The sequence below is a fragment of the Cygnus atratus genome, chromosome 3 (assembly GCF_013377495.2).
Source record: "Cygnus atratus isolate AKBS03 ecotype Queensland, Australia chromosome 3, CAtr_DNAZoo_HiC_assembly, whole genome shotgun sequence".
In the NCBI taxonomy this organism is placed as follows: Eukaryota; Metazoa; Chordata; class Aves; order Anseriformes; family Anatidae; genus Cygnus; species Cygnus atratus.
In genome coordinates this window covers 45,114,088-45,138,306 of record NC_066364.1, presented here as the reverse complement: position 1 = coordinate 45,138,306, position 24,219 = coordinate 45,114,088, and the positions used below count along the sequence as shown (strand labels likewise).

The following is a 24,219-nucleotide window of genomic DNA, read 5'->3' as shown; positions in this document are numbered from 1 at the left end:
TTCCAAAGTTTTCAAGCAGCCTATTCAAGGATTTTAAACTTAGTAAAATTTAATTTTCTTCATACTAAGTCTAATTGGAAGATATTTTTCATCTTCAAAATAAAATGGAAACATTTAATATTTCAGAAAATATTAAATGCCAAAATAACAACAGGACTGAAGTCTAGTCCTGTCTGGCACTTACATGGCTATAGCACATATTCAGCAATATAAGAAGCCATAATAGAGCAAGATGAAAAAAAAAAAAAACGGTATATCCATTAAAAATACTTTCCTAACAACTAACTGTTCAAAGACAGAATGGACAGAATCATAATTTCTTCAGGAGATGTCCACTTCATAACTAGCTATACTGAAATCACTAAAAGTATAAAGATGCTGTTAAGGTTGCAGTAAATATCTACAACATACAGGGAGACCTATCTTTGGTATTACTAGATACCTCTTTATGCAAGATATTCCAGTAATTAATGTTTATTTCTTAACCTTCATTATCATGTTCTTAATTTAAAGTATTAGACTCCACTTCACCTACACCATGGTTTATTGTATACTATTAGCACAGTTAATATCAATAACAAGTGTGAGATGTATTTGAGAGAAAACATAAATATATTCATACCAACAACAAAACAATAAATTCTCCTTAAAAAATAAATTTAAAACAAGACAAATGTTGGCCTTGCAAAAAAGTCAGTGGAAGAATATTACAATATTAAGTAGGATCACTGAGCGATACTGACAGACCCTTTGTCAGTACTCTTATAATTAACACAGTTTAGCATTTTCTATTCCTATCTTTTCCAAAATCTAAAGCCAGATCCTCAACACATGTCCTTCAACAATCACTGCAGACAATAGGAACCCAGAACCTCAGCACATGTTGAATTCCAGCCTGTGGATTCTAGAAACCAAACAAGTGTCTGCTGTTGGCTTCTAATCTTGCAACCAAATTCTTTTATGCAGACAAGAACACCTGACCTAGAAAATATTTACAGTATTGGAATTGCTCTACAAAAGCATATTCCATACAGTTAATTCAGTAGTTCTTTTGTCTGTGGATTATACATGACATACTATGGAATCTTTCCTCTTATTTTAAGAACTTAAGTGTTTAGCTCTCTCTGTATAGAAGCTTCGTATTATCTGCATTTATTTCTGCAAGCTTTATACTAATAGCACTTCATTCTCTAAAGAGAGAGATCAATGTTAAAAAAAAAAAAAAAGGATGTGGAAAGTAATTTTGTTGTTGTTGAGCAACATGCAAGAGAAACAAGGCATGATGTACGAGAAACATCATATGAAAACATCCAATTTCATCTAAGGTAACTATTTTTTTTTTCTGTATAGAAAATGAAATACAATTCATAATTATTGATAAAAGATGTAGTATCTTTCCTTAGGTAGGAAAAAGAGAATGAGAGAATGCTAGTAATATAGAGAAAGCAATAGTATATTGGAACTTTTCTATACTACTAGAGCAACTAAGATTAATGAACAGAGAACAAATGGTTGACATATCACCTACCCATGGGAGTTCCAACACCGTAACCTTTTGAGTCTATCAGGCCTCCAATCTGTGTTAGGTTACAGTTCCGCTGTGTGACAAACTCAATGGTTGTTGACTCCATTAAAAATGCATAATCAGAGGTAAGCACACGCTGGATACCTTCTTCGTTGCTTTTAACAAGTACTGACTGCCTCCTGCTACTCATGAAGGCCCACATCTTGTCATAAGTGGAGATTTTGGATTTCTGAAAGACAAATATTAGACACAACAGTAATAAGAATAAAACACTTTTAAGAATGAATGCAAATTCTTAATTTACAAATTGCTCATTATCACATTTTACTACTTGTCAGGTTTTACCATGGGATGCCTCTAAGACTGTCTGTATCTTTCATCTCATCTGTGGAAAACAAAGCAGCTGGACAGATTCTCAAGAAAATGTTTATATGTTTATCATTGTTTATATGTTATTATTTGTCTAGGATGAAGGGCTACAAGTGTTTGAAATCAGTGGAAAACTATTAAGGATTTAACTATAGCCAAGTTCATCAACAACGTTGGTGAGCTTTATAGGAGCTGTTGGATTCTGGCACATTTAAAATTATCATGCTTATTTCAATCATTTTGCTACTCCTGAGCATTTCTAAAAACCTAATGCACAGTGTAGCAACTTGAAGTAATCAAAGCACTTACAGATGGCAGATTATGGAAAAAACAATTATGAGGGAGAGGGCAATAACCATTTTATCCATCACACAGTGCAAAAATACTCAGAGAAGGATTTTAGCTAAAAGATAGTATCGCACTGGTCAGACTAATACTAGTTTGTCACTGATAAATTGACAGCTAGAAGTCCTAAAGGTGAGTACATGTCTTCCACTTTAATATTCCCTGAATGCAAAGCACTATTGCGTTATAGAAAAGAGAGAGGACTGGGACAAAGGAGACAATACTTTGGCAAAAGTATTGTTATCCAGCTATAGAGGAATCACTGCCTTTCTCTACACATAACTTTTAAAACAAACAAACAAACAAACAACAACAACAACAAAACTTCCCTCATCTTTGTAAAAAACTATGTGTAAGAGATGATAACTACTGGATAAAGTGAAGGCATTGACTGACCATTTCATATTACATTTGTCCCCATCTGCTTAACAAAGTTTCAAACTCAGATGTATCAGAACATGTTCAGCCATGTTAATTCTTGCCCAGTAAATAAAATGTGGAGATACAGCCTGAGGACTGGTACAATTGGACTTTTTAAGGCATCTTTCATCTTTTAATGTCAGCCTTAAATATAATTTTGCTATCAGCTCCAGTGGAGATACTTAACCAAGATTGGCACTACAAATCTTTCTGAAGTTCAACTCATCGGCAGCCATAAATTCTGCCCAAATGAGAATTAGCAGTGTATGTGGAATAAAAAGAGCATTTATTTAGAAAAACGGATGACTTTGTCCCCCTGCTGAGATACAGTCCAAGACTTATTTCAGTTTGCCAGGGGACTTAGCAAATCAAGAATTTTAATGAACTCTAGTGTCAATGCTAACAAAACTGAAGACTTCTAGGACTCTGCATTAACTCATTGACCCTGTGCAGAACAAGATAAGCAACTGATTGAAAAAGATTTTAGTAACAACAAAAGAGGAGATCATCTTACTTCAAAATATACTGTGAATGCACAGAATTAAGAAGACCAAACAGGCATGGTCTCTTTTCATTGGGTTTGTTTTGACAAATAATTCTTTGAAGCACTTAATACTGTACTGCAGCATAAAATAATTCAAGTAATACACATCAGCCCTGCAGGAATCTAAATCACTATGTAATGCAGAAAAGATGGAAAATGAATGTTTTCCAATATTTGTAAAATTTTGCCAAGAGCCCATATTATCATTTAATTCTTTTGCCATACAATCTTTACCCCAGTACACATAACAAAAATTTTAACCACTGTAAATAATCTGAGCAATATAAGAAAATGGCAGACAAAACAATCTGGGTAAACTGTGAGATACATTACTGATGCATGTTGGAAAAAAAAAAAAAAAAGGAAAAGAATGAACATACAGAAGTATTTCTACACTTATGTTGCAAAAAAGATTATTTCTACATTTATGTTGCAAAAAAGATTGCCAGGTTAAAAATATGTTAGCAAGGGGAAAGATTGCTCTCTACTGAAGCATTACAGCATGTGAGAAAAGACAATACCCTCTAAAGGGCAGAATGTGCTCATATTATGATGACTGATTTAATCAGCTAGGATGATGCCTCAGCTTCTACTGAAAAAGGAGCAAAAGTAACAAACAAAATAAGAAAAAAACTTCTGCATAGTATAGCATAGCTACTGTAATATTAAAAAAAATGTATTAACATGGTATACTGAGACTCTAGGTAACACAACGATTAAAAAAAAAAGTGCACATGAATCTCCACTGTGAAGCTATCAAGGGTGATAGAAAGTGCACAGTAATCTCTGTTTTGTCATATAAGCAAAATGCTACAATATCTTTGCACTGCTTTCTTCCATCCCTAAAAGCTATAAGGCAGAACAGAAATGATGCTAAGGAAAAGAGCCCATGTATTTGTGACCACTAGATTTTAAGTTGTGGTCAAAAAATTCTTAGAAAAAAAAATATAATAAAGGTTATGAGATTTGTTTTATGCACAAGAGAGAATGCTTATATGAGAAAACAAAACTAAACTTTTGATTCATGAAAATATAAACACAAATGGTTTTCCTCTCTGTTTGGCAAACTACTCAGCAGACTCAGCTGACTAAACTCAAGAAGCCAGAATAATCAAAAGCATCAGGAGCCCATCTGACATTGAAATAAAGAGAATGACACTCTGATACGTACATAATGCTTCTGGTGGTTATGACTGTGTCATTCATAGTGATGGAAGCAGATGCTGCAATTTACATTATGTTTTCATCTTGTTTCATTGTGTGCAAATAAATCTAGTTAATCAAATTATATACTCTATCAAGGAAGTGTATTATATATCTGGGTTAGTTCACCATATTGTTTCATCTCACTGGAAATCACTGTCTAGAAATCCAACCTAACTCGAAAGCAACCGGAAATTATGTCTGCATAAGATAACCTGTGATGACATGATTTATCATGTTTGTGTTCCCTCAGTAATGCTGAAGACAATGCAGAACAGTAAGAAAGCTGCCTTGCAACATTTGAATTTCACTGGAAGAAAAATAAGAGAACTAACTAACATGGAATTTGGACATGAAAAGGATAAACAAATCAAGAAACTCATGTAGATGATGCATAAATAGAAGTTCTCACAGTGACATTCAGAGGATACTGTCAGTGACATACTCAGCATTCACACATTAAAGATTATTGGCAGATAACTGCACGTCAGGGATCACAAAAGGAAGTATGGCAAAAGCTTTAAGTTAGTCTGATGCTATGTATATGTTTAAAGCTAGAAACAAGAGGAATTGTTGTTAGTAATATGTTAATTCTCTGTCCTAAAGTACTGGCTAGGAAAGACAAAGATCTGAGTAGTGAGACTCTGGAGCACAAAGTTAGAAAAATATCAGGATGTTGGATGAATGCCAAAATAAACAAGGATTAAAGGGCAGGGAAGCAGACCTCATGATACAAGACAAGACTGGATAATTGCACAGTAAAATGTGCCAGGCAAATTCTGACAAATTCCTACAAAGGATTGTGCAGAATACACTGTTATTGATACACTAATGGAGATTTTTTATTTTAATGATAGCATCCAATTTCTTTCATGGCTTCTAAAAGTATTTGGTTGTCATGGACAATGCCTTAGGTTTCCTTGCACCCGTGCAATATTTTAACTCAAAAGAGGCTCAAAGAAAGATTAAAGCTAATTAAGATTATATTCCAAGGAATAAATAAATAAATCAGAAGACCAGTGCTTATGTATTTTATGAGAGCACTATCCAATACATATGAACTAATCCATGAAAATCCTTATGGAAAGAAAAAAAAACCTACCACCACCAACAACAAAAATAACAGACTGCTAATTCTACCACACTATTTTCCATTTTTGGCAGTGCCTTTAACAACCATGGTTTTTATTTTTCTGATTTTCCATTGTTAGTTGTCTCAAATCACTTTTCTTAAAGTTATGTGATTCATGTATTTTTTTAAGGTTAAAGACAATTATACATGTTTATTCTTACCTTCTGTAAAACACAGGGTGAAATGTCACTTCATTTGAACTACTTCATCAAGATCACAACTTACATTTTTGTGACAATGAGAATGATGTACAAAAAGTACATTCATAAAGACCCATCAATATGGGTCTTTTAGCAAGGTTCCTGACACAGTCTCCCACAATATCTTTGAGGACATGCTGGTACTGAACAGATGGAACTCCTACAGGTGAAGGACGGGTTTAAGGTGTTGAGCTTGAAATGTGGTGCTCGAGGCCAAACTGGCACCTGGGCATGAGTGGAGTGCCTCACAGGTCTGAAGTGGATCTGATACTGTTCAATATCTTGATATGCTGTTTGGAGAATGGTATTGAAAGTGTCCTCACCAAGTTTCTGGTAGGACAAATAGGTACACTGGAATGAGCTACCATTCAAAGAGACCTCAAGAGGCTAAAGAGTTGGGCTAACGAGAATTGTTTGAGGCTTAACTAAGATAAGTGCAAAGCCTGTCCTAGGACAGAGTAATCCCAAGCATCAGGGAATACAGGCTTGGGAACTGACTGGCAGGAGCATGTCTTGGCACTTCTCAGGCCATACCAGGAACGTTGTGTTCCATTTTGGTCCTCCAAATGATCAGAGGTGATCAAAGGGTTGGAGATCTTAACTTACAAAGTAAGATTTGGAAAAGGGGTTGTTCAACCCAGGGAAAGGAAGGCTTACACAGAATTCTATTACATTCTTTCATTTCCTAAAGAGAAGGTTAGAGATAATTTGAAGATACTCTTGACTAGGATGCATGGTGACAGAATAAGAGGCGATGGAACAAGAGGCAGGAAAAGTAAAAAAGGAAGGAAAAGGAAGGAAAATTCTGTGTGAATATAAAAAAATGTATATTCTGAGCATTGGAATAGGTAGCCTGAGAAGCAGTGGAATCTGCTCACTGGAAATATTCGCGACAGTTTGAGAAAGCCTTGGATAAACTAATCTAAGGTTCTGCATTCAATTAGAAAAGCAGATCTCTTCTAGTAAGAGGAAGGGATCTCTAGAGGTCCCCTCCAACTCTGAGTTTTCGTTGATTTCTGTGATTCATCATCAGTATAAAGTTACATACAGTAATAAATATTTCCAGAGAGTTTGCAAATTATGATGTTAAGCAACGAGATTTTTCTTTTTTTTTTCTCAAGAAAACACACACACATAATTTCCTGTTTGAAACAAACAAATAAAAACATTGTGAATTTATGAAGTTTATACTTCAAGCCAAAGACAAGACTACTGTTAGCGAGGAAAATATATCTTCTTTTTCACACTTCAGTTCTTTGAAACTCAAGTATACTCATCCCAATTGTTTCATACATAACCCCTTGGCAATCCTGAACACCAGTACAGAAATCAAGGGTGAACTGTCTGTATAATACATTTACTTCATTCATTCCTTATTCATTTTGTTTATTTGACATTTTGTTTTGACATACACCTTAAATCCACATAGCTATGAAATAAGCTAGAAAATACATTTCTGGTGTTGGTAATAACAGCAAAAGTACTAATGTATCTCAAAAAATCTCTCTGAAAGTAAGAAGGCTAGCTGTCAAATTTAGGTAAAGCAAACATTTCTTCTTATGGCTCACAGCTGTTCTAAGACATTTGGGATACGTCTCCAATATTGTAGGCCACAGAGGATTAGTACAGTTAATAGATAAACAAAGTTAATTAATTGAATACATTTCAAATCATAGTATGACAAGCTTAAGGCTCAGAGAACAAACCAACAGCCTCAGGTAAAGAATGTTTTAGGAATGCTCAAGAATTACAAATACAGGAAAATGCAAAACATAAGGCTGTCAAAAAAAAAGAAGAGAAAAAAAAAAAAAAGCACTTGCATGAGTTTAAACAAATTGTAAATAAACACAAATAGCCTGATCATTTACCTGAATTGGAACCAAATTCAAATTTGTAAAGGCTGACTTCTACTGTTCCAGTATATATCAGTGACCAAAGATGTTTTTGTTCCTTTGTGTGTTTTTTTGTTCTTCTCAGTTTTGTAATTTATACCTGGCTACGCTAATCCACCTATCCCAGTTCTTAATATAACTGAATTATTTGGGATACTGGTTTCTCCAAACTGTTCAATGTTTCTGAAGCAGACAACAGTGGGATCCTGTTCTTTCACTAGGACTTCTGAGCTAAACAGTAATATATTAAAATAATAGTAAATATCATAATCAGCTACATTAATCATAATGGAAGCTATTATATCTTACTACTTTTATAGCTTTTCACAGTACATATCCTGTTTCCACACATTGTTTTAAACAATCCATGTAAATTAGTTGTAATGACTAAAATAATTTCTTGTTTCAGATGAGCCTTAGTTAATTCTACAGTCCAAAAGTAAATGTTGATTTTTGAGGCAGCAGAAGCAGTATATTTACCAAATTTGACATTGCTGATCCCATTATGTGTAAAATGCAATTTGGTGTTAATTGCATGTCTGCACCTGGTGCCTGCATAATATAATTCCATAGACATTCCAAACTCTGAATTCACGTATGTGCAGTGCACGGGTCTGAATCATTCCCATAAGCTAAGGAATAGCTTTTACAGAGCATTGTGTTAATCGCTAGCATCTTAAGCATACCGAAGATATACATTCTTCCACCTGCACTGGAAAACAGACCAAACTTAAATCAGCTTAACTGTCCTTTACCACTTGACAGACTCTGTTAATACATCCGAGCATCTGAGTATCATCTGATTTCCAGAACACATTATCACGAGTACTAAAAATTACCTTTGTAGTCCTGTATTTGTTTAATGTCTCCTAGAACTATGAGACTAGATAGTTTTTAGTGATCAAAGAAAAGTGAAAAAGATACTTTTTTTTTTTTTTTTTAATCAGATTGGTCTCATTGACTCTGACCTCAGGGCATTTCTTTTTTTTTTCTTCTTCGTTTTTTTTTTCCTTTTCCTTTTCCTTTTTCTTTTCCTTTTCTTTTTTTCCTTTTGGGCTTTTCCCTATTTTTTCAGAACTGCTGAGGCCTGAAAACCCCTAAGCGAACAACCCAATTTAGATTTTGTTGTATCAGCATAAAAACAATAAAACCAATGTATATAGTGTTCTTTCCTTTATAATGGCAGTTTTCATGGTCCATAGAGCACAAATGAAAAAAGGTAGGAAAGGTGCTTCTGCCAAGAATGGAGCTACAAGGAATGAAAAACGCAGAGCTCAGAGAAAGACATTTTACAGCAATGATTGTGCTGACTTTTTGTTTTAAAAAGCAAAGATTTTGAACAAATGTTAAATATTTAAAGTAATTTATGGGTAAAATAAATAAATAAATATATAAAAGAATAATGAATGTCATTGAAATAAATTTTCACTATCATCTTTGACCTGGAAATAAGTAAAGATTTTATAGCTCAAAAATCACTAATAGATATCAGAAAACGTCCTTGCTTTTCATATCAGAATGATTTATAGTCCTCTACTGAATTATAGCTAACATCACTATGGTTCTCTGTGTAAAAACACTGTGGAGATTACAAGTGTGATATTTCTCATACTTCTGTAGGTTTCTTCCTTTTATAAGTAGGAATAAGACATTAAGCAAATACAATCTGTTTTTAAAATGGAATTTATATTCTATATGCTCTGTAAAGATAAATCCTCTTTTGCTCACTCCGCCTGTTTTCTGATACAAACTGCAGTACAAAACTCTACACTTGTTTTGTGCTGTAACTGGAAGCAATCTCCTTCTCCAAAGTAGTGTGTCATTATACACATATCTTCTGAAAGCTGGAACTAAGCATGAATTTCATAAATACTTCTTTAAATATTTACCTCTAACAAGGTGAGAATTTATTACAACGACATGAATTTAATGATTGTATTAACACAGCATCTAAACTGGCATGGAAGATGTTTGTGTGATGCTCAAAGCAAAATGAATACTTATACACTAGACATTAACGAAAGCATTACACCTAAAAAAATCTCTGTAGGTGTTGTGATTTGAAAGAAACTCATCAGGTAGCATTAGGAACCAAACTCATACCATACAAAATTTCTTTGAATCAGGAGAACTGATAGAAAGACTACTAACTATTATTTGCTAATTTGTTGCACAAAACAGGAATTAATTAATTAATCTTCATAGATTTCCTAAACTTAACTGAAATCAGTCTAGTAGTACCAAGACAGATTGCTATGTTTTTTCCCCCAGTTTAAAAAAACAAAACTAAACTAAACTAAACAAACAAACAAACAAAAACAACTCTGAACATCTAAAACAAGCAATAATTTAATTATTTCAAGGATTGCTTTATACAGTATCTCACAAAATATTTGCCAGCTTTACATTAGCATCCACCACTGAGGTATTCTGCAATGTGATTTGGATTTAGCATTCTGTACTTTTTTATTATAGTAAGTAAATTACCAACAATACTGGACCATATGTGCTGGCTAAGAACAGCTGAGTTTTTCTCTGTAATTGTCTGACCTTGGTCACTAGAAAATTGGAGTTAATTCAGGCAAACAGGATTGATGCCATATGTGGTTCATATCAAAGGTAGAGAGGAGTGGTAGGATACTGATCAGAAAAACATTTTGTTTGTTAGCAAATCTGTCAGGTCTTAGAATAATTCTGGCAGTTTTATCTTGAAACATCTGTAGTCTCCTGAACAACATCTCTGAGAAGATAAGCAAAAAAACACTTAAGATGCTGCTTTCATCAAACAATGGAGAGGTTAAAATAAAAAGAAATTTTAAAAGTCTGGGATGACATAACGCAGTAAAAGATGGAGCAACTTTTCAAACAAATTGATTACTAAAAAACACATCAGCTTTGCATAGATGAATTTATGTGTGTTAGACTGTCGATCTGTATGGAAAGTATGTGCAATTGTAGACTCTTAAGATTTAGCTTAGAGTAATTTTTCAGCACTGGTACATAAAGTCCCAACCCAACTTTTCAGAAGTTGATGGGAAAAGTTGCAGTACTTGTATTTGTATAACATGAAGAAAGCTAGATTTTTTTTTTACAATTTATGTTTTTATTTGCATACTGCAATTTGGACATCTGTAATAGGAGAGAATATGCAGTGTAAATACAGCCAGTGATGCAGTATAATAGAGAATAGAACACAGTATAACTTGTGAAGACTAAATAAAGTTCTGCACAGGCTTTGCTTCATATATGGTTTGGAACATCCAGAACAGCAAATGCATGCCAGAAAAAATGGAAAGGGATTCACCTTCCAGTATTATTAACTGGTGAATTCCAAATTTGTCAGAGGGACACTCTCAAAAGTAGTGGGAATTAAGTAATTGGAAATTATCAAGGAAAGAAAAGGGAAGGGAAAGTTCTTTGCTAGTTTATCAGTTTGGTCATTCAGTGACTTAAATCACTGAAATTAGCTTATATTACATTACATTATACGCCAAAACCCAGCCAAAGACACATTTTCTCACAGATTTCTCAAGCTAATTTTGTGTTAAAATACTTATTTTATTATTGCTGATTACAGAGATGTGTCTTAATAGATAACTGAACTGTGCAGAAAATTTCAAAAAAAAAAAAAAGAAGAAAAAAACATTTTGAGTAGCATTATCATGTGTGGTCTTCTGAAACTACTGAATCTGAAATTCCAACATTTGATATGTTTTCGCAGAGGCCAAGTACACACAACAATGAAAAAAAATGCACTATATTTCCACCATCCTATACTGAAAAAGCTTGTGCTGTTCAAAATCTACCTACAAATGTTTCAGCTTGTAATTTCAGTAGAACCTTGGCTACTATACCTTCTCTAAGAACAGGTTAGATTAAACTTTAACTTGCAAAAGTAATGTTAATTTGAGCACTATTTACATTGGCTGTAGTAACAGATACTGATTTCTGTGACAATGGTGAGGTGGTCTACTAGGTCTGCACTCATCTGGCATGGTCTGAGCATTGCAACCTGAAAATTATGAATGTTCTGTTCCTGTTAGTTGCCCAGAATTCTTGGAAAGATCATGGTGAAAAATACTATGACCTCCTATTTCTTCCCATTTTTATCTCCTTCTGTGTGCATATCTCATGGAAATGTAAGTTCAAATGTACTCTTATTAAATGTCATTTTCAATTACAGAAATCAGACCCATACCAACCAAAACAAGGAAATAAGAAATTAGACTGATGTAACCTTCCATCAGTCATTACATCATTTTTTTACTACATGAGAAAATATGGTAGGCACATACCCCTCTTGAGAGTTATGAAACTTTAGTTATAAACTAAACACAGTGAATTCAAATTTCAAATTCAAATTCCTAAAAGGAAAACTTCCACTACAAAGGTAGCATACTGTTCTGTTATTTATTGTTTAAACAAATATTTTACAAATTAGTGAAAAGGAAGAGAAAGGTATAAGTGCTACGTATATCCCTTACTTTTCCCCAAAGTTGAAACTTCTAAGCCTATTAAATACCTGAGATAAATAAATAAATAAATAAAAATCTAATCTATAGAAAATCTTGGTATTTCAGGAATTGCAGACACACTAAATTGTGATGAAAATTAGAAAAAGAAACTGTGAAATCAGGTTTCAAAAAAATCAATTAAAAATAATGTGTTAGGAACAAAAATGACAGAACGGGAAAAAATAGGAGAGAGCAAAATTTCATATTGCTTTTCCTTGGCAGAAAAATGAAGACAATAATAAAAATCAAAATTTACCATGGAAGATTTTTATTTTACAAAACAGGATTTTTTGACAGAGAATTCCTGAGCTGGCATTAAAAAAAAAATCCTGTGTAAGATCATGCAATGTGACATCTAGAGATGACTTAGTTTAGGCTTTCTAGTTAAATATTTCTATTACTTCCAGTGATAGAATTTATATACTTCTATTTCTAATCAAAATATTAATTTGTATTTATGTATGTATAGTTACGTGTTAAGAGCAATTACACGTTATTATCCATGATTTTTTGTGGTTGCATAGAATGCTATATCAAAAATGAAGTTCTTCAAACTTATCTTGAAATAATTACTCTGTAGAACATGGCATCTGAGTTCTGAAATACAGTCAAAAGGAGGAATCAAATCAATATTTGACGCTATATACTGACATGCTCTAATGGAAATCCATGTGTCATTACAGAAATATTGTATGGGCTGGTACATGATAGAGTAACTCCTAGAAAATTGATTATATTAACAATTGTGTGACATTATCAGAATGGTTAAGGATACATGACATTCCTGCATGGAACTGCTGGGTGTAGCTGTACCTCATGTTGCAGATTCGTGTTTCCTCTGCATCAACCCGTCAGTTAGTGAGTTCATTAATTCGGCAGCAAAATGTAATTTTGATATTTTTTCAGCAAAAAGGTATTGGGAAACATAGTTTCTGGCTGATTTCTCTGCGTTATCCAAAAAGAAAAGCAGCCAAAGCAGTGAGAGTAACAGAAACGTCCAACAATACAGAATGTCTGAAACTTTTCAGTGAAGTAAGGAAACAATTTCATCTCTATTTTGAATATTTGCTGAGATTGCTTAAAATGGTGCCCAGTAAAATATTTTTTCTAATAAGGACACAGGTTAAAAATCAATTGGAATGATACACCATTTTGCTAAAGACAGGTGATAAACATTATCTGTCAGCAACAGAACAAATGAAGAAAAAGAAAAACTGCTTTAAGGTGAATAGCTGTACAAACATCTTTTGATTTGAGTTATAAGACAGTTGACAATTGACAATTACTGTTTCATCTTAGCAAGTTAACTTTAGTAGTGTGCATTAACACTATGCATTCAATATCTTTTCTTAGCCAGAAACAATTAATAATCTAATGAATTTGCATTTATATTCTTATAACTTAATTCTGTTTTATGCTTATCTGACAGACTTGTACCAAACCTTCCAGAAAGGTGCCAATTTACAAAAGGTCTATCAGAAGACTATACTCATGTTTGCTGTGACAGATGTGATCGCATCTGGTGATCAGCACACTCTGTCCATTCAGATCATGGCTGTATTTGCTGTAATTTCAGCTTTTTTTTTTTTTTGCTTTTTTTTTTTTTTTTTCCAGCAAGCATATTCTATAGATAACTTTATCCTACTAGAATGATGGATAATAACCAGGTACTATGGTATCCCTGACGGCTTTTGGCCTTTAAATCCAGAGATAACTCCAAAATGATTTTGTGTAATGAACTGGCAAATAACAAATATATATATATATATATATATATATATATGGAAGCCACAGACACCTAACTATAGCATTTTCTTTACATTACAATTAGCATTTAACTTTCTCATTTTGAGTAAAAAGAAATAAAGAAACCCCCAGTAACTTTGTTAATTTTCTCCTACTACAGGGTTGAAAACTCATGAAGCATGATTCTTCTGTTTTTGTCTGGTATTAAATATTATCTTCACAGGGCTTGTATTTCCTTCAGTATTAGGCTTAGATAAGACTTGAACAACCTATAAACCTGATCCTTAAAACAAGTGTCTAGCTTGAGTTAAAAAGGGCTTAAAATCTGAAAGGGTTCATCTTCCGTTCTAGGAGGAATGTTGCTGACGCTAAAGCTGGTAAGGGAACAGAGAAACAGCTTATAATGTGTTAATGAAAACACTGCCCCCTTCCTGAATGCTCTTCTGTAGACTTCTTCCAAGAAAGATCCATTTAAAAGGTATTAATTCAAATGGATGTAGAACATGTAATGAAAATCAAACTATGGAGGGTAGTTCCTGTTCTGTAAGAGGATGGCAAATATACTGTTGTTCCAGACTGCAATAGAAATCACAAAATCACAAAATTGTTGAGTTTGGGATGGACCTCTGGTGATCATCTAGTACAAAACTCTGCTCCACACAAGCTCTACTGGAGCAGGTTGCCCAAGACATTTTCCAAGGCTTGAGCATTCCACAGTCCATCTGGGCAACCTGTTCTAATGCCTGACCCTCACAGTAAAAACATTTTTTTTTTCAATGGATACTATTGAGAGGAGTCTGTCTCCATTTTATTTACACCATCCCATCAGATATTTATAAACATTTATCAACATCTCCACCCTCAAGTTTTCTCTCTTCCAGGATAAACAGTCCCATCTCTCTCAGACTTTCTTATAATGCTACAATCCCTTTGTTGTCCTTCATTAGACTTCTTCCACTATGTCCCCGTCTCTCTTGTAATGGGGATCCAAGAACTGGATGGAGCACTCCAGATGTGTCTGACAGCTGCTGAGGGCAAGGATCACCTCCCCTGACCTACTGGAAATGCTCTGCCTAATGCAGCCAAGTTGACCAGTCTTCCAATGTACACTAGTACATGGGGTTATGCCCTCACAGACACAGGATTTTACGTTTTCTTGTGTTGACTTTCATAAGGTTCCTACCTGTCCATGTCTCCAAGTCTGCCAAGGCTCTTCAGAGTGGCAACACAACCAATCAATTAATCCCAGTTTATCGATCCCAGTTTTGTCTTCACCTGAAGACTTGCTTAAGGTGCTCTCTGTCCAGGTCGTAACTGAAGAAGTTAAACAATATGGAATCCAATACTGACCCCAGTGGCGGAAACAAATTGGATTTCTGCTACACTGAAGAGACACCTTGTTCATATACTTTGCTTACATCTTAAAGAAAAAAAAATATATATTTTATATATATATATATATATATATTCTTTTCAGAAGTAGAATATATCGCTGCACTGTTTTGCTTGCTAGGTATAATGATTCTTTGCTTGCTAGGTTTAAGATTCTCTCTCTTCTTATTTTATTTCCACATTCTCCACTGTTTACAGATGTTAAATTGCTAACACTTTGAGATGTCAAAAGTATCCCTGCTGCCCTTGACACATATGAGTAAAAGTCAGTCACTGATTCTTTTTTTTTTTCTAGTAGAAAAGCTAGTAAAATCAGCTTTAGGAAGTTTTCTTTGTTCAATACCAAGTTTTCATAATTGTTTCATCTTTCTCTGGATTTTTTCCCTAGCTCTCTTCCTATTGATTACGGGAAAAAAAAAAAAAAAAAAGTTTACTTTATCTCAGTATTCCACTCCTGAGTGCTGGTTTTAAAAAGCTTTACTGAGAATTCATTAAAACTTGCCTACTGTGCCTTAGCAATATGAATCTGATTTTGTGACCTTTTATGTCTTGCTTTAAAAATTTCATTCTGCTTTTAATCATTAGCTTAGTTGTGTTTTCTTTTGTTGTTGTTTTCTATTTGTCTGCACCAAAATATTTCTTATTCACCTCAACTCTTTTGACCCTCGCTCACATATATGATTAATGCCTAAATGTGTTAAGAATTTGCTTTGACCACTTCATTATTTTTCTGCCTTTTTTTTTTCCTTGAGCCTTTTTATATGTATGAATTTGCTTCAGACTGGAAGCTGAAAAGAGGCTTATGAAAATCTTATTTTCTCCCCCTTTAAACAGACTTTATCTAAGCAATACCAAATACTATAGCTGCAGTGTGATACCTCTTCTGGATTGCATTGCAATCCATTTACTCAAAGACTCAAATGATGGAAAATCAACTGATATGAGCTCATGCATAAATTTACTTGTCTTTGGGATCAACCTTCTGACCTCCTTGGAGACCATGATTAAGACGTTTCTTACTTGTTGTCCTAGACAGTTTTACAGGTAATAAGTTAGTCTACTTCCCTGGTTTTATTATTCATTAACACAAATATGTAGCACTGAGAAAGACACAAGAAAGCTAGCAAATCACATTAATTAATGGATGTAAAATACACCAGCTCACTGAATTTATCATTAAAAATTTTTTATTTTTGCATAATTACCCTGCAAGCTATAGTTAATTTTTAGTTAGTTAGCTTGATTCTAATAATAAACCATAATAATAAACCATAAATTGATACTAAAGCTATAGTCAAGTCTTACTACTCGTGCCTGACAAAAAATAGTTTGTTTGTTTCTGAAGTCTTGGGACCTTCATTTTCTGAGAGAAAATAAAAATTTCTGACTTTTGCAGGATTTTTTTTTCCCTTAAAAATTATCTTGTAAAAAAAAAAGAAAAGGAAGGCCTTCATGTTATCATGTTATCTATATCAAACACTAATTGTATATATATATTGCATCCATTGTATTTAATTGGTATAGGTATTGATATTTCAAAAAGGAAACATCCATAAGTACTCTATATTTGTGAAGAGCTGTATGTTGACAATAATATTATTTTGCAAATGCAGAATACCAAAACTAAACACTTATATCAGAAATCCTTACTGATACATCCAGCCTGAACTGGCTGGTTTGGAATTCAGTGCAAACATTGACCACAAATAAACTTCAGTGAGGAATATTTTTTTGGTGAACTCAAACATAAGTATTAATTATCAAACGTAAATAATATGGACCCTTTGACATGATACTCAGAAAAAAAATTGTTCTAGTCTTTCTAAAGTGTGCTTAGGATTGATTGAATAGCATCAACTGTATTTCTATTTTCTTCTAAACACTTCAGTAACTCATTAAAGCACTTGAAAGGAAATTATTAGTATTACCAAATCATATTCATAAAACCAGAAGTCCATGTCTTCAATTCTTGACAGTACAGTGCAGAGTGGCTAAAATATTATGGTGGTTTGATAAAACAGGTATCGCTCACTCATGACTGAAAAGATATCACCAGAAACATACAGCAGAGTCAGGCAGTCTGAAATTAACTGAAAGAAGGCTTAAAATTAATAAAAAATAGTCATGTTTATGGAAACAAAAGTTTATGAAGATTCTTTACGCACTGATACTCTCTTCTAAGCAATATCAGAAATTATGATATCTTGACAAGAAGAAAATAAACTATACTGAAATAGTAGTATGTATCTGCCTAGGTAGGTCTAGATTTGAAGAAAGGCATTTTTCCTTAAAAACAACCTATTATATTTTCTCTGAAGCACACTTAGATCTCATGCCTCAGAATGAACATTTTCAAAATGATTGAATTGAAGCCTTCAGCTTGGATAGCGCTTGATAAAAATGTATATTTTTTTTCTGAAAATTATTTGAATTATAAAATGTTCATAGAGAAAAATCAACTTGGTCAAATTTTCTATTCAAAAAAAGAACTGCAAAACATACATTTTAAAAATGTCCTACTTTTATTTTTAATTTTTGTTTGTTATGGAGTGTGGAATGTTCTAGAAATATTGTTTTTAGAAATTTTTAGAAACAAGCTAATTTCAAAATTAGACAAAAAAAGTTAAAGTTAAGTTTAAAAAAATGTTTAAAGTTAAAATTTTAACTGAAGTTAAAAAAATAAAATAAAATAAAAAGCTTATGAAGATACGTCTGTGAAATGTTCCACTTAATCTGAATGGTGTATTTTGTTTGTTTTGGATTTTCTAACAAATAGTCTGTCCATGACAGTAAAGAAATCCAGGATGAGGAAAATGTTTTGATATCTAAAATATCTAAAATATCCCTTAAGGCAGAAAAGTCAGAGTAAAGCGCTAATCAATATGCTGTTATCATATAGCCCCTAAAATCCTTTTTAATGATCCAGGACAAAGCCTTTTTCTTTTCTCCAAAACATCACTTACTTTCACAAAATCAATGGCCACAAAATGAAAATCATAATTTTTCCTGTCTTTATACCTTCCTAACAACAACCTCATTTTAAAGCCACCTCTGGCCATTCGTATAAAGAGGTTCTTGATGTTCAGAACCACTGCTTCTTTATAAAGCAGTGCTTTTTAAATTTACATTTATAATAATAATAAATAATAATAATAATAATAATAATAACGTAATCGTTGGATACGACTACTCCTTCTTACAAAAGTTTGGTTGACAAAAATTTTTCCATGAAAGTTTTTGCTTTTGACAAATTGACATTGTCTAATTACATTTGTTTGTTATTTGTTATAAGTTTTTTATTGCTCCTTTCTTTTTGTATTCTTGGGTTTCAGAACAAATACTTACTTTTATCTCACCTCATTTCAGGTATTAAGAAGTCAGGTATCTAAACTAAACCCTAAACTGACGTTCCTTTTATTGCCAAAAGAGAGAGACAGGAGTCACATCCAATTAATTCTCCTCATCTACATCTTTGCGTCCTTTGTATCTTTGGTCTCTTTTAATGTTCCTTTCCCTCTCCGTGAATTATAAAAGAAATATGAGTACCTGGTTTCAACCAGATACAGAACTTTAAGACTGCTACACTAAGCAGAGATGGATACACATCATATTTTGCTATCATGAACTTTAAATTTCACAGGATTTTGAAACTCAGAAAGGTGCAACAGATCACAGGGCTTTATATGTATATATGTATATATATATATATATAGGGCGACGAAGATGGTGAAGGGCCTAGAGGGGAAGACATATGAGGAGCGGCTGAGGTCACTTGGCCTGTTCAGCCTGGAAAAGAGGAGGCTGAGGGGAGATCTCATTGCAGTCTACAACTTCCTCGCGAGGGGGCGTGCAGAGGCAGGTGACCTATTCTCCGTAATCACCAGTGACAGGACCCACGGGAACGGTGTTAAGCTGAGGCAGGGGAAGTTTAGGCTGGACATCAGGAAGAGGTTCTTCACCGAGAGGGTGGTTGCACACTGGAACAGGCTCCCCAGTGAAGTAGTCACTGCACCAAGCCTGTCTGAATTTAAGAAGCGATTGGACTGTGCACTTAGTCACATGGTCTAAAATTCTGGGTAGACCTGTGCGGTGCCAGGAGTTGGACTTGATGATCCTTATGGGTCCCTTCCAACTCAGGATATTCTGTATTCTATGATATACATATATATATATATATATATATATATACACATATATATTTCTTATATTCTTGATGAGGTTTCAGTGCCTGTGTCAATGTTTATAAATGATGTATAAATATTCAGATAATGTTACAAAATTAATTTGTTTATAGAAAGTCAGGATACACAGGTGAAGCTCTCACATGCACATTCAATTTGAGTTTCCCTCTAATAAAAAACATGTGTTCATAATTTCCACTTACCTGACACTCTCAGTGCAAAATAGGAGTACCACTATTTTTGTAAAGATTTTCAAGACAGATTGAATATGATAGAAAAACAGAGAGACAAGAAGATAGAACCAAAACACCAATCTTGAGATCCTAAGAATTTCAGAAGAGCTATTTCATATAAGACCAGATAAGGATAAGAACCTACAATTACCTAAATATAATACTAGAATTCTGATTCTTGAGAAATTCTGATTCTTGAGAAATGTCAAATGACTTTACACTATTCTAAGACTGTCATTCTCAAAATAATTATTGTTATCAACTAAATCGTTTTCTTCACCAGACTCATTTTGGTGGTTTCCATAACACAGTAAAGGGAAGGACCTGAGAAAGTGAAACAGTAATGATTGTTCTCTCTGAAGAAAGAAACTTTCGTATTGCATGCATTACTGCTGTGCAACATCACTGCTTGCAACACTAGCTCTTAGCAGAACAGAGTGCCTAGGTATCCTGTATAATATTATTATTATTATTTTTTATTTCTTAACAAAAAGTATACATGGTAGAAATTTAACGTTTACCTGAAAATGAGCAGACACCTACTGCATAGTGTCACCTTGAGTAGCTAAGACAAGAAGTTGTAATAAAAAATATACTGGGCATGTCTGTTTGCTAGTACCAAGCTTTGTGGAACAATAGATGAAACGGGAAAGAAGGCAGCTCAGTGATTTGATAGAACAAATAGTCAAGAAGATGCACTTTAAATAGTTTCCAAGGTAACTGGCTCTGAGCCTGGAATCTATAAATATGGGTACAAACAGGTTTCCAACTCTGAGACAGAAAACAATCAATGCAAAATAAATAAATAAATGAGAGGACAGTTGAGCAAAAGAACATGAAAAATCATGCTTAATGAAAAATATTCATAGAAGAATGTCTTAGAAAAAAATTACACATCTTTGGCAATCAGAAATATAAATGCTTTCACTTTCGTTTTATGCCTCTGGGTAAAAGATAAGAAATGCATAGGTCCACATAAAAACTTACTTTTTCATGAATGCATCCATTATTCGTTAATGAATGTTGTTTAAATTTTGTCTTGGTTAAATATCAGTAAATTGAGAATAAATATTTCTGCAAAAATTTCAGACTTTTAAAAACTTATTCATAATTAGTACCTAAAGGATTTAGACTACAAGATGGTTGGATACTACTGTAGGCTTTAATATAGAAAAAGTTTGAATATTTAGCATAACAATTGTTATCAAACACATTCATGCAACAATCCCTCTCTCAAATCACCAGTACATAAATAATACTGATATTGTACGTTGTTTCAAAACTAAGGTTGCTTTTTTTTTTCCTAACTAAAATTACTATAATTTGCTACAGAATAATATCATTTTGAGTCATTTATTTTAAAGGGATAGCAGATCATTCTGAGTACATAAGGTATGCATCTCTGACTATTTTAGAAACACCTGTATTTATAAACAGATCTGTCTCATTTAAGACCTGCAGTGCTTTAATTCTTTTCTAACACTTTACATGTTTAAGAACCATAATATATATTATGTGTATATAATATTCATATATGAATACATAGATATCATTCTCAAACTAAATGTTTTGGTTGATCTTAACTGTTCATTTACTGCTTTTACTATCAATCTCTTTTCCTGAAGATCAGGAAATAGGTAGTCATAAGAACCACTAAAAAATATGACAGGTTTTCTTGCATAGAAAAATACATATGTATATATAAATAAATACAGAAAAAGAAAGCTATTGGTTAGATATTTGTATATGTTTCTGTGAAACCATTCAGGACTTTTTTAAGGTGGCAAATTATTTTTCTTCCTAAAATTAGCTCATCTTCCTTAGATATACACCTTATATATACTTCTCCAGTTACAAAACGAACAATAAAATATTTCTGAACTCTGAAAGTAAAGCAAACTACTGAAGGCTAACATGAGGTTACATCAGGCTGGTGGCCAGTCACCAGTGAGGTCTCCCAGGGCTCCATTTTAGGGCCAGTTCTTTTCAATGCTTTCATAAAAGATTTGGATGTAGAACTAGAAGGTGTTTTGAGTAAAATTTGCTGATGATACCTATCTGGGAGGAGTTGTGGACTCTGTTGAGGGTGGAAAGGCCTTGCAGAGAAATCTGGACAGATTGCAGAGCTGGGCAATTACCAATTGTATAAAGTTTAACAAGAGCAAGTGGCAGGTCCTGCACCTGGGAAGGGGCAACCCTGACTATACTTACAGATTGGGGGACAAGACGCTGGAGAACAGCCCTGCAGAGAGGGATCCGTGAATTTAGGTTTATAGCAAGCTGCATATGAGCCAGTAGTGTGCCCTGGCAGCCCGGAGGGCCAACCGTACCCTGGGGTGCATCAAGCAAAGCATTGCTAGTTGGTCAAGGGAAGTGATTGCCCTGCTCTGCTCTGCACTGTTACGGCCTCACCTCGAGCACTGTGTGCAGTTTTGGGCAGCACACTACAAAAAGGATGTGAAACTATTGGAGAGCGTCCAGAGAAGGGCTACTAAGATGATGAAGGACCTAAAGGGGAAGACATATGAGGAGTGGCTGAGATCACTTGGTTTGTTCAGCCTGGAAAAGAGGAGGCTGAGGGGAGACCTCATCGCGGTCTACAGCTTCCTCACGAGGGGGAGTGAAGGGGCAGGTGCCAATCTATTCTCTTTAGTGACCAGCAATAGGACCTGAGGGAATGGTGTCAAGCTGAGGCAGGGGAGGTTTAGGCTAGACATCAGGAAGAGGTTCTTCACTGAGAAGGTTGTCGTGCACTGCAACAGGTTGCCCAGGGACGTAGTCATGGCACCAAGCCTTTCAGAGTTTAAGAAGTGTTTGGACTACGCTCTCAGTCATATGGTCTGAATTTTTGGGTAGACCTGTTTGGAACCAGGAGTTGGACTTGGTGATCCTTGTGGGTCCCTTCCAACTCAGGATATTCTATGATTCTATGACGATTCTATGAAGGGTTCGTTCTTGGGACTATACCTGTCAGCATGAGTATTGTGTATATTTAATTCTAATGCTAGCACCTTCTATGGCTGTACAACCAGTTTTCCTAAAACTCCATCCTTATCTTTCTGGACTGTTCATTTCAGCACAAGAAGAATTCAGAAAAAACAATGCAACATTTTTTTCACAAACCATGCTGTCAGATTATGCATATATTTCCACAGATGGAAATAGAATTCCAAAATATTATGTGTTTTAGTGCTAGTCCACTGAGAATATATACAGTAGAATTCAGCAGAACCACTCACAACCTTAATGTTTGTTGGACAATAAAGTAATATATTAAGTCCAACATTATGGAGAGAAAAAATGGACTGTGACCAGAACAGCTAAGATAAATCCTAAGATGGACTTGGACACATACATACTATTGTATCCAAATTCAGGAATTCATTGAAATGTTCAACCAAGGAAAGCAGACACAAAAATTATTCAACACTGGTATGTTAAACACCTTTTCTAACTGAGGAGAGAGAACAGTGTTACATCTACATTTCCCTAATAGAGAATGACAGTTGTGAATAACAAAGTCCATCCTTGATGCTGCTGTAGTGTTTTCTAAGACTAAGGTATCAGAGACAGTAGCTCTATGGATAGAAGATCATGGTGTAGGGTTTCTAACTATAGTTCCTTCTCCTTTTCCCATATTTTTATCTTCCTGTAGTGTAATATGCATAAAATCACAGTCTGCATTATGTCATCAACATAAAAGTCAGACCCTACAGAAGATAAGCTAATACGTTATTTACATATCTGTGATCAACTAGGATTTGTCAATTGTGCTAAGGCATATTATCCAGACCTTGCTGGAAGGCAATGTGATGAATCAATTGTTATGAGTCCTATTCTCTATTTACATGTGCTTCATTCCTACAAGTCAATTAGAAAAGCATCAATTTTCAGTTACTAGAGAACTGAGTGGTATGGGACCCTCTTCCAATATTACTGCACAATGGTCAGGTCACTAGTAATGACTGAAAATGATAGGTCAACATTGAGGATGACTTCATGCATGCTGAGTAATAAGGGATGAGGACTAGGGCAAAATATTTGCAATCACCCTCTGAATTGCTGAAATTCCTGATGATTTTAAGGTTTCACTACCTAGTTCTAACTGAGGCCTTTCCATCAATAAAAATAAATAAATAAATAAATAATAATAATAAAACAATTTAAAATGAGGTTCAATTTTTAAAAGTTCAATTAAAAATGAAAGTTTGTAACCCTGTTTGAGGACTGCTAGCCTGAATGACATAGAAGGGCAGACACCTTCAATAATGAATGGCTTATTCTTTAGTCATGAACAAACAGACCAAACTCTGAAGATGCAAAATACATCAGATCCTATCCTCCACAGGCTGAATGCAGATAATAAACAACTCTGTCATATGCATGTAGTTTATATTCTACAGCATGTGGATTAACATCTGATACTAGCTGTGAGGTGCAGTATGGGCATACATTACCAGAGCCTGGAGAGAATTCTGAATGAACAGAACAAAACCTGTACAGCACATTCAATCAGTATTCAG

At 34.1% G+C, this 24,219-nt stretch overlaps 1 protein-coding gene across 13 annotated transcripts in view; it reads right to left on the bottom strand.

Annotated features, from left to right (window-relative positions):
• GRIK2 (glutamate ionotropic receptor kainate type subunit 2) overlaps positions 1-24,219 on the bottom strand; it is a 414,885-nt gene that overhangs the window by 27,598 nt on the left and 363,068 nt on the right. For 11 of the 13 annotated variants that reach the window (XM_035561779.2, XM_050709385.1, XM_035561781.2 and 8 more), the window contains one exon: positions 1,529-1,754. The exons of 1 other annotated variant lie outside the window; for it this stretch is intronic. In XM_035561779.2, the coding sequence (XP_035417672.1) occupies positions 1,529-1,754 (226 nt within the window). Of the gene's footprint in view, positions 1-1,528; positions 1,755-15,289; positions 15,311-24,219 lie in introns of those variants that run through there. One more of the 13 variants, XM_050709389.1, reaches the window with a different exon arrangement.